Source organism: Ictalurus punctatus, chromosome 15 (assembly GCF_001660625.3).
Source record: "Ictalurus punctatus breed USDA103 chromosome 15, Coco_2.0, whole genome shotgun sequence".
NCBI lineage: Eukaryota > Metazoa > Chordata > Actinopteri > Siluriformes > Ictaluridae > Ictalurus > Ictalurus punctatus.
Window position 1 is genome coordinate 19,048,889 of NC_030430.2, and position 11,290 is coordinate 19,060,178.

The 11,290-nt window shown below is 42.8% G+C and overlaps 1 protein-coding gene across 12 annotated transcripts in view; it reads left to right on the top strand.

The window, feature by feature from the left end:
- camta1a (calmodulin binding transcription activator 1a) overlaps positions 1–11,290 on the top strand; it is a 439,144-nt gene that overhangs the window by 422,742 nt on the left and 5,112 nt on the right. For 5 of the 12 annotated variants that reach the window (XM_017488156.3, XM_053686531.1, XM_053686530.1 and 2 more), the window contains 7 exons: positions 618–1,120; positions 2,284–2,462; positions 7,259–7,496; positions 8,061–8,132; positions 8,371–8,391; positions 8,513–8,712; positions 9,392–9,466. In XM_017488156.3, coding sequence (XP_017343645.2) covers positions 618–1,120; positions 2,284–2,462; positions 7,259–7,496; positions 8,061–8,132; positions 8,371–8,391; positions 8,513–8,712; positions 9,392–9,466 — 1,288 coding nt within the window. Of the gene's footprint in view, positions 1–617; positions 1,121–2,283; positions 2,463–7,258; positions 7,497–8,060; positions 8,133–8,370; positions 8,392–8,512; positions 8,713–9,391; positions 9,467–10,726; positions 10,781–11,290 lie in introns of all 12 variants that reach the window. The other 7 variants (XM_053686529.1, XM_053686535.1, XM_017488154.3 and 4 more) reach the window with 6 other exon arrangements.

The window sequence follows — 11,290 nt, forward strand, 5'->3', positions numbered from 1 at the left end:
AGAAGGGAAATTTGAAGTGTGTTAGACAGGAGCCATTATAGGAAGGGCCTAACAGCAGAACAGTGACTAGTATATTATTGCAGCACCTTGGTGAGTGGTACTTGTGGCACAATTTGTTCGACAAATTGGTGAACCTCTCCCCATCTTTACTTCTGAAGACTCTGCCTCTCTAAGATACTCTTTTTATACCCAATCATGTTACTGATCTGTTGCCAATGAACCTCCAGCTGTTTCTTTTTAGTAACACTTACTTTTCCAGCCTTTTGTTTCCCCGTCCCAACTTTTTTGAGACGTGTTGACGCCATCAAATTTAAAATTACCTTATTTTTTCCTTAAAATGGTACATTTCCTCAGTTGAAACATTTGATATGTTTTCTATGTTCTGTTGTGAATAACATGGGGGTTTATGAGATTTGCGAGTCATTGTATTCTGTTTTTATTTACATTTCACACAGCGTCCCAACTTTTTAGGAATTGGTGTTGTAATTTTAACAGCCCAATTCTTGGGATTAGCTCTAATAGCACCGCAGAGATCAGAGAGCAAATTTAATTGAAAGTTGGTCCAGTCCTGACAGAGTCCAACTATTTTTTTCCCTCTGTTTTCCTTTCATGTCTAGACTTGAGACGCCCCAGATCCGAGCCTTCCAGCTACTACAGCAGTGAGTGCCAGCGGGATCTCCCTGCAGCTAAAAAACACAAACCGAACCCAGAAGCGGCTCAGACACGGCCGAATAAAGCCGCCTCGGTTCCCTTGAGCCTGGAGCACCAGCAGCTGCACAAGCTCTCCACCAACCCAAACACACTCCCTGCAGAAACACCCAGTGCTGAGCAAAACACAGCTGCTGAAGGCACCAAAACCGGTGGCATCTCACAAGCCAAGTTGAGCTCGTTTCGCACAGGGGGACATAAGTGGAGCTCCAGGGAGGTGTACAGAAAAGTATCTGGAGGAGGTGGAGGAAGCAGCTTGGGGAAGGAGAAACTGGTGACCAGGCTGCGTCAGCGAGGAGAGAACCTCAGCATGATGACCATGACTGACAGAGAGATTGTGGACACTGAGCTGCTCACCTATAAGGAGGACTTGGAGAACCAGGACTGTCTTTCACACATGGAAGACCTGCAGGTGAGCAATGATTTGTGGGCACTCTTTCCTCTTGTCTGGTTCACAATTCCAGGGATGTATATGATTTTATCCAAAAAAAAAAGCCTCACGCTAAGAAAACTAAGTCAATAGATTGGCCATCCGTCGTGTTAATGTGTGTAAGACGGCATTCAAGAGCAGTCAGTCTGGCCCTGCACACTGCCTCAGATCTGTATCACCACATAATAAACTCCAGCGATTGATCTGCCCTCAGGGCCAAGAGCTCCTCCAATTCCATTCGTCTCTGTCATTCCGAGCTGGAGAAAGGAGGAGGGAATAAGGGCAGTCGCGTAGAGCAAACACAGTGGTGGCACTAGAGTTAGATTGATTTGTGAGTGTGTGGCAAGTTTGTGTATGTGTGAGTGTGTTATTTCTCAAAGGTTATGAATTCCTGACAGCAGCAGTGGCAATGACATTTTTTTTGTATGTGCGAATGTGTGTTATTTCGCTATTTTACAAAGGTTATTCATTACTGAAAGCAGCAACAACAATGACACATATAGGGATCTGTACTAATTAAACTGTGTGTTAGGAGCACATGGTGTTACACACTCAGAAAAAAATCTTCATCAATGATTCATTGGATAGTTAAAACCCTGTAGAACCCCTATAGCTATCTACAGGGTTTCTACTTTACTACCGCTTATAGGGAAACGGGTATTTCAAGGAGTGTATCAATAAACAAATTAAGCAAATAATGTGTCATATTCAGTTTCATACATGGATATTGTAAATTACTAAAACCAGAATTTGTTTTATAGAATATGGAGTTAATATTTTAGAAAACTGACATTCATGATATCTGGCTACTTTCTTCATTTCAGACTTCTGTTCACAATTTTCCAACCCTAAAATCAGTCCAGTCCCCCAGCTGAAACAGCTGCTCAGCTCTGCTGTTTTTCCCCCCTTCTTCTTAAAAGGCAACTCATCAGGCATAAGTTGTTTCAACAGAGAGGGTGGGGTAGGCTCAAGGAATGGAAAATTTTTATCAGTATTGCAGTGTTTATTGCAATTGCAATTCATCTCACAGCCAGAAGAGGGCTTGAAAATGACAAACCACTTTTTTAAATAATAATATTAAACATAAGAAATAAAGGTTCTCTTGGATCCTACAGTTCATTTCTATGTTTGTTTGCTGCTGCCAGGCAAACATGATGACCTTGGCGGAGCACATAATCGAGGCGACACCAGAGCGCATTAAGAGGGAGAACTTCTCAGCTGTGGAGTCTGTTCCTCTGGACAGCAGCGGACTGAGCAACACCATGAGCTGGCTGGCTACTTACCTGGGAGACGTGGAGCAGCTGCCCAGCATCATCCACCTGAGGTGAGAAGCTTCTGGGGGGAAAACACTTTCAGTACAGGTTTTAGCACACGGAATGAATCTGAATATTAATGGGCCTGTAGTGTTTTTATACTGCCACAGACAGAATGAACAGAGCACTTGAATCAAATGAAGGTGTTGGACCATGTCACAGTGGTTCTGTTGTTTATATGTAGATTTTACATTTTCAACTGCCGAGGTGCACTTAATTTACCAAGTCCAAAATGCAAAACTATTTTATTTATTTAAGCCCCCAACACACATTTGGACCAAAAATACATATATTTTAATATAATATAATAGGACATTTTGATTCTGGAACAAATGGAGGTATCCCATTAAATATTTTCCAAGCCAATTACTAATAGTAAAGTTGACACCTTATGATCCATCGTGTATAGTCGATCAAGAGCCCCAGCTATGTCACTCTCATCCAATATGACCCATATTCATAGTTCTTTATTTTGAACTTATTTAAATACTCTTCTGCTGCTCTATTGTCTTTTGTCTTATATTCTCTATTGTCTCTTGTATGGTACTGTAACACTGTAAATTTCCAACCTGGGCTTAAAAAAGTCTTATCTTACATTAACTTAACTAAACTATGGTCTGTTTGGCCAGAATGGGGCTATTAACAACACCATTTGCACAGACTGTTGCAGTGCAGGGTTATCCATAACCGTGACAAAGGTGATAAGGTATACAGTCTTAGATTTAGCCAGCCGATTGGTAAAACATACTGGCTCAGAATGTCTGTCTCTGTCCATTTCATGAACCAAACTGAACTGTAAGTTTTATGGTTTTCCAAATGATCTGAAGCACCTCTCTGAGAATTTGCTAACCTCCAGACAGTCTTGCTGCGAGACAGTGCATCTGTTGTCTGATTGTAGCGGTCTGGTAGGTAGGAAGCTACCCAAAACAGAAGGTGTTGATGTTAAGCACCACTGTGGCCTTGTCCGTCTGCACTTTAAATACACGTGACCCCTTCAGGAGTTCCTAAAAATGTTACAGATCTATCCCGTACAGCTTTCATTTTGAAGACATTTCTTTCTTTCGCTTACTTCTGAATTGTTTTCCACACACCAGCCACCTCACCCGCTTGTCTTGCTAGGAGGCATCCGTCAGTAATACTTCCATTTCTCTGGGAGAACTCCTAAGGGCATGCCCTGAAGGAGAAAATATTGGACCAGCACCTCAGGATGCACGCATATATCTCTGTCACCACTATAGTACTCTGTCTGTCTCATCACTTGCTGCTGAGATTGTCAGCATAGCAGCCAATCATCTACATTAGAAATTCCACACAGACCATGTTGTTGCAGTGGCTCTAGGTCGACTTGCATGTACAGAGAGCTAGTCCAAAATTCAAACTGAATTTGAATTGATATTGTCACTCCACTTAGGTGGAACATCCATGTAGGCATGTACAAGCTTCTTTATGAAACTGATACACTCTGGAATAATCCAGCCACTTACTTGGACTGATACATTACAAAATTTATCAAGCACATTACCATTAATAGCATTAATGGATCATTAATGGCAGATCAAGCTTTGTGTATGCCATGGCAGCTTTGATGTCAGCTGCTATACCATGTTCTGGAGTTGCACTTTGACCTTCAGAATGCTCCAGTGGTGGGCTATCAGCAATTTTCACCAAACTTAGAGAATGAGATGCACCCATAAGTACATTCAAATTCAATATAATTTTAAATTAAAATTTTATTGGGCACACACACAACCATATACAGTATAATGAGCAGTGAAATGCTTTTTATGACTGTCTGGTGTCATAAAAAACAGAATTTGCATAAAGATGTGCTTGCATAGAAGTAGAAAAAGAAAAATATAAAGGATATAAAATTTGTGCAATACAATGCTGTGCAACATCGAGCTGAGGTAATAGCAGTGAGAAAGCTAACATATATAATAAGTATTTATAAATGCAGTATAATATGAGTATATTAACAGGAATGTAGGGGGTGTGGGTGTTGTGCAAACAAATCCAAGGTCTAGTCCTAGGTGTTGTCCTGCTTGAGGGCCCGAATGGCCTGTAGGAAGAAGCTATTCCTCATTCTCACTGTGTTGGCCTTCAGGGAATGAAAGCACTTCCCTGACTGCACCAGAGAGAAAAGTTCATTGTTTGGATGGCTGGGGTCCTTCACTATCTTCCTGGCGTTGGTCCAGCACCACTTGCTGTAAAATAGACTGCAGGTCAGGGAGCTCAGTGCGGTTGGTGCGCTCAGCTGATTGCACCATTCTCTGGAGAGCTTGTCTAACCTGCTTAGTGCTGTTCCCAAACCAGGCTACGATGACTCCCGTCAGGATACTCTCAGTGGTACAGGTGTAAAAGCGCCTAAGCACCTCAGAGGGCAGTTTAATATCCCTTGAGCATCTAAGGAGGTAAAGACCCTGAAGGGCCTTCTTCACCAGGGTGTTAATGTGACAGGACAGGTCCTGCGTGATGTACCTGCGTGATGAATGCCAAGGTCCCAGAAATGGTCCACTATCTACACTGCGGTACCAATGATTTTAAGTGGGGGCGTAGCTCCTCTCCTGCTTCATGTTGATGGCTACTATGAACTCCTTTGTCTTGCTGACATTCAGAAGGAGGTTGTTCTCCTGGTACCAGTTCTCCAGGCTTTTAATTTCCTCCAAGTAGGCCTTCTCATCATCATCGGAGATCAGGCCCACCACAACAGTGTCGTCAAACACTTAACAATAGTGGTAGAGTTGAAAGTAGACACACAGTCATAAGTGTACAATGAATACATCAGCTCGAGTACTGTTGGTGAGCGGAGGTGAGACATGTCTACCCACCCGTACTGCTTGTGGTCCACATATCAGGAAGTTGAGATACACTGCCAGGGATGGGCTATCACAGGTTCAGGTCCCAGGTCCTCTAACTTGGTGGTGAGTTTGGAGGGAATTATAATGTTAAATGCTGAGCTGTAGTCACCAATCAGCATTTTAACATAATTTCCCTTCCTTGTATCCAGATGGCTCAGGGCTGTGTGCAGGAAATGTGTGATGGGCTCATCAGTTGACAGATTGGGGCAGTGAACTGTAATGGGTTCAGGGTGTCAGGTAATGAAGAGTTGATGAAGTCTCTGACCAGCATTTCAAAGCAAACTGGGCGATAATCATTGAGGCAGGCGGACTGAGGTTTCTTTGGACAGGAACTATAATTTACTGTTTAAAGCTTGTGGGATCTACTGTACCAGGGAGAGGTTGAATATGTGCATGAACACCGGTGCTAGCTGGTCAGCACAGGCTCTAAGGACCCAACCTGAGATACCGTCTGGTCCTGCTGCCTTCCTGGTGCTCACTCTTCTGACAGCCTTCCTCAAGATGATGAAAGCATTTTCCACTCTGACACACTCTCTATGCATGCTGCCATAAGCACTGTTCGCGCTGTGAGCACTGCTAGCGCTGTTAGCACCGCTTGTGCCATTAGTGCTCTTAGCTGCAGCCTACGTAAAGTTCTGACTCTACATTCAGAGCAACTGTACTAAGCTCGACTGAGCTCTGTCAGCTGCTGTTCTTCTTTTGATTGGGCCACAGAGGAGCTCGCCTTTCCTTTTCCTAGCAGGCCCTACAGGCACAGTGGTCCTTCACTTCACTCCACGCTGCACTTCTGCAGTGTCAGGGGAAGTTGATGAACAAGTTGCAGTTCTTTCATAGCCTTCCCTCTTCTCAACTGACATTATACTGAAGTTAGGGCAAGGTCATGTAAGTGCTTGTTGAAGATGCTCTTGTACCTGCCAAACTGAGCACTGGTCATACGCAGTTAAATCTCCAACAGGTCTTGGAAGATGTTGAATAAGTTTTAATGTTATATTATTTACTCTGAGTACTGAGTACACACCATCATATGCTGTATATGCTATATAACACATACAAAAGACCAGTAGTCACCAACCCTGTTACTGGAGATCTACCTTCCTGAAAACTTTAGATCCAACCATAATCGTACCCACATGACCATCTAATTATTGCCTTAAAAACAGGTGTGTTAGATTTTGATTGGAGATGAAACCTGCAAGAAGGTAGATCTTAAGGAAGACGGTTGGTGACCACTGGTATAGAGGAAATGGTGAATATCATAAATCAGTACTAAAATCACACACTCTCATTGACAGTGCAAATTTGACCCAATCCATGTAGACTTTTGCATGGATTTTTGAGCAATTATCCGTGTCTTTATTCTGCTTCGTCTACAAGATGGGAATGGGAAAGAGGGGCATTTTTACATTTTACTCCACATGAGGTGACAGTAACAAGGTGTCGACTTTGCTATTAGTACTCGGCAAGGAAATAAGCACACATGAAATCTCCATTAGCTCTTGAAAGAAACCGCATTGGTGGTCCAGAAGGGAGTAGAACTCCATTTGAGATTCAACCACAGAAAAGGAATGACTCCTATAAGTGCTTTCTGGAAATCATAACCCTAATATCATTTCAATGGTAGATGTTGTTTGTGCTTAATTTGTTATTATGTAATTTGTGGTACATAATTTATGATAAATGTAAAGTTTAGAAAATGTGTGTTGCAATAGATTTAAATTGTAAAACATTGGAATGTAGAGCATTTGCCTTTAAGAGCGTAAATATTATGAACATTTTAATAGTATTTCAACAGTGAAATGTGTTCTGGCAGCACTAGTATACAGAATTGTCTGTTTAAACCTTCATTCATCTGTGCTTGTGTGTGTGTGTGTGTGTGTGTGTGTGTGTGTGTGTGTGTGTGTGTGTGTGTGTGTGCTTATGTGTGTGTGTGTGCTTATGTGTATGTGAAGGTCTCTATATAGTGAACCCCTTACCCCCAACCCGGGTCTGAGTCCAGACGGTTCCCCTCAGTGTGACAGTCCATTTGAGAAGGGTGCTCTGCCCTCCCCGGCCAACTGGGCCGAGTTCCTGAACGCTTCCAACAGCAAGATGGAGCGAGAGCTGTCTCAGCTCACCCTTACCGACCTGGAGCAGAGGGAGCTGTACGAGGCCGCTCGGCTGGTACAGAGCGCCTTCCGCAAGTACAAGGTACACGTCCATTTGTGTAATATTTCAATCCTGGGGATTGATAAGTGAGGTTTTGACAGGCAGTCCTGTATTCCAGTATGTCCATTTGTCTTTAGTTAGACATTTTCTGAACAGATCCACACAGGTTCATGTCCTTGTGACTTCAGCATGGAAAGGTGGCTAAACCAGCGCATGGCCTGGCTTATAGGAGCATATGCATTACAATCTTTTTGTCTTTTTCTCTCTGTATCCCGATGTCCATGAAGTGTGCTGCCTCCCATGGCTGTCTGTAATGAGTTTCCATTGCACACATGGGCTCCTGGCACAAACACACACATGATGCTCAGCCAGTTCTGGCAGCTGAAACAGAGCAGGGGGGTTGTGGTTAACTCGACCCTCAACCCCTTGCCTACTGCACCTGCTTCCCTCCTGCTGCTGCTCGCTCTCTCTCTCTTTCTCTCTCTCTCTTTGTCTCTTTTTCTCCCTCTCTCTCTCCCTGTCTCTCAGTTGGTGGTACAGTGCCTGTCTCTGCCGGCAGGCATTGGACCAGTCTCAGCTCTAATCTCCTGCTCTGCTCTCCTGCAGGAACGCCCACTGCGTGAGCAACAGGAAGTAGCAGCTGCTGTCATTCAGCGCTGTTACAGAAAATACAAACAGGTAAGTTGACCCTGACTGACATCTTTTCAGACTGACATCAACACTGTATCACTGCTAACTGTCAAGTGTCAAAACATGCAAACCTACAGTAAAACCTGTACAAATCAGTGTTATAGAGTCTTTCTCCATTACAAGAGTACTTGCAACTTTCATCCTTCTCAAATCCAAAACCATCATCTCGAATACCCTCAAGTCCATCTATATCTAATCACAGGCCAATTTTCTGTTCTTTCCCAAGCTAACATGGATAGCATTGAAGGTAACTCCTCTATTTGGGTGAACACTAGACACCAGCACTCATTCTCCTCTGAAAATAGTCTGTGAGAAAATATTCTCCCTGTCCTCCACCCTGACTGTATAATCTCTCTGCTCTGTGGCAGTATGCACTTTATAAGAAGATGACACAGGCTGCCATCCTTATCCAGAGTAAGTTCCGGAGTTACCACGAGCAGAAGAAGTTCCAGCAGAGTCGACGGGCGGCCGTGCTGATCCAGCAATACTACCGCAGCTACAGAGAGTTCCGTCAGCTCCGGCCTCACAGACGCACCGCCACCTCGGCTCTGGTGCAGCACAAGCTTAGGTAGCCACTCCCATTTTAGTCTTAGGGCCCTGACTCACTAGCTGATGGTGAAGAACAGCACCAGCCTGGGCAGACTGAGGATCACTTCATGTTGCCTTAAGTCTTTTCTGAAAAAAGTGAAAATATGTGATTTGAGATGTTACCAAACCAGCTTTTCACGCCACTGTAAATATGTTAAAATGGCCTGCTCAGAGTTTAAACCATGTGCTCGAACATTTTGATTGAAAAAATATAGCTAGTTACAGCAGGTGGGCAGAAGTTAAACATGAATGTGCTCTTTCAAGACTGTCCCTTGCTTGCTTTGTCTTCTCTTAGCCTGCACCAATTCCCTATGCTCTCTTTTTTGGTTCAACACACTCATTTGGGCACTTACAAGCACTGAAAAGTGCTGACTAACTCCAACAAAGCCAAAAGGCAGCAGTCAGCTTGGTTTGTCAGAACATTAGACACAATAGATAACAATTATGTATAAACCGTGATCTATTGAATGCTTATTGTCGTGGAGTACCTGCTGTGCTCCACATTTTAGTGTTTTCCCTGCTCTAAAATACCCACTTCAACTCAGCAAGGGATTTTAATCAGCTAATTATTTATGTGATTCTGATTTGATTTTTTGATTTTTTTTTTTAAAAAAGGTCACCTTACTTGTTGTGCTAATTGTTATTCTTTGTTGTTTCAGAAGTAGTTTGCTCACTAAGAGACAGGAGCAGGCTGCCCGCAAGATCATGCGATACCTCCGCCGCTGCCGTCACAGGTAATCTGTCCCCTGGTGGCAGCACCCTGAACTCTACAATAGTGGTACAGCCAGGAATTAATTTCAGCGGAGATGAACAAATATGCTAAATATATCACTGTGCAATCTGTACAGTTATATTGATAAGCATGAAATGCTCATGGATTTTGGGTGGATGCCAGACAGTAGTAGACGCGGTGATGGCACAAATTTGCTATTTAATCATTTACGGCATGCTTTACCATCAACCAATATTGACCTATACGCGAGGCTGCTTTAAAATAGCACTATGGTGGTTCTAGTGAGCAAAATACAGTAAAAATCTTCTTATAAAAACCTTATCTGCCTGTTCTCCTCCTGCAGTGAATCTCTTGTATTTCACAGGCTGTTATATCAGTATCTCTGTAAGTGCAGCTAGTGGTTAATTTTTCATCATAGTAGCTCGACAAAATAAGGGACTGTTTTTTTTTATACATATTGCCCGTTTATGAACATCAGTATAGGACAATTACTGTGAAAAACAATGTTACTTGACACATACAGTACTGTGCAAACATCTAACCATTTGTTTGTACAAATTTTGTTATAGATGATTATTTTATAGATGACTCGCATTTTTTTAAATAAATACAAAAGAATTTTATATTTCCCAACATTACTTTTCCAACAAAAAATGAACTGTTACAGAAAGATTTTTGTATGTCAGTAAAGAAAGCAACACATTACGTAACAGACATACTTTTTTTTGTCATTATTTTTGAAGGCATCTTTACAGCCTTTTTAAATGCTTCACAGCATTTCCTTGCATGTCCCTAAAACTTTTGTACTGTACTGTATAACCATCTGCACTGTATGTGCGTTATATTAGCATCTGTAGAAAAGCATTTGGAACTGTCATAAAATATTTCGGCTACGAATTTGCACTGCACACACAAATTGATAGAGCCATGTGCACAATTAACCAGCAAAGGTGTAGCTGACTAGCTACATGAATCACTGACCAAACAGGACAAGTGCTACCATTAGCGGCATAACAGTGTGTTACAATCATCTGTCACATTACAAGTGGAGGAACATATTGAAACAAGGGACAGTCATTTCACAGAAGCTTTAGATGGTGTGAAGTTGTTGAAACAAGGTTGTACACAACAGCAACCCATCACCACACTCCCCCCACCCCCAAACTCCCCCATTTGGTTTCTTCCCTGTCCCTGTATTTCATAATACGTTACATAATATGTGCTAATAGCTGTGTGGTGTTGTTTTGCTGTTAATGCGAAGCCCCTTGATGGACCATAGACTGTTCTTGCGGGTGAGTGCAGCCTCAGCAACCCAGTCCGTCCTTTCCCTCCCTCCCTCTCTCTCTCTCTCTCTCTCTCTCTCTCTCGCTGATTCTCTCTTCTGCTATTTTCTTTCTCTCTCACATCTGACACCTTCCTGTTGTTCATCTAAATATATCTCACTCTGGCATTCTTTTCTCCAGTCTCCCTTTTTCTCTGTACCTCTTCTCTTCATCACTGTTGCTTGATGCCTGCTTGCATGACAGCTGCCGACTGGAAGCACAGATGGACCGTGAGGCTTAGAATAAAAACAACTAACCACCGTGACACCACCACACTAAATAAGCACCCACTTATTTCCCCTTCTGAAATGTAACTGCCTTCTTCAATGTGTTATGATGGAAGGATGTATGAAGAATGAGCGATGAAGAGTGTACGATGTTACCTGTGTTGCATGATGGGATGATTATGGGCCTTGCTTTCCTACAGGCATGCTGAGAGTGATGTGTCATTACCAAGGGGCATGAAGTCTTCCTCTGTGATAAGCTGGCTGTCTGGCTAGCAT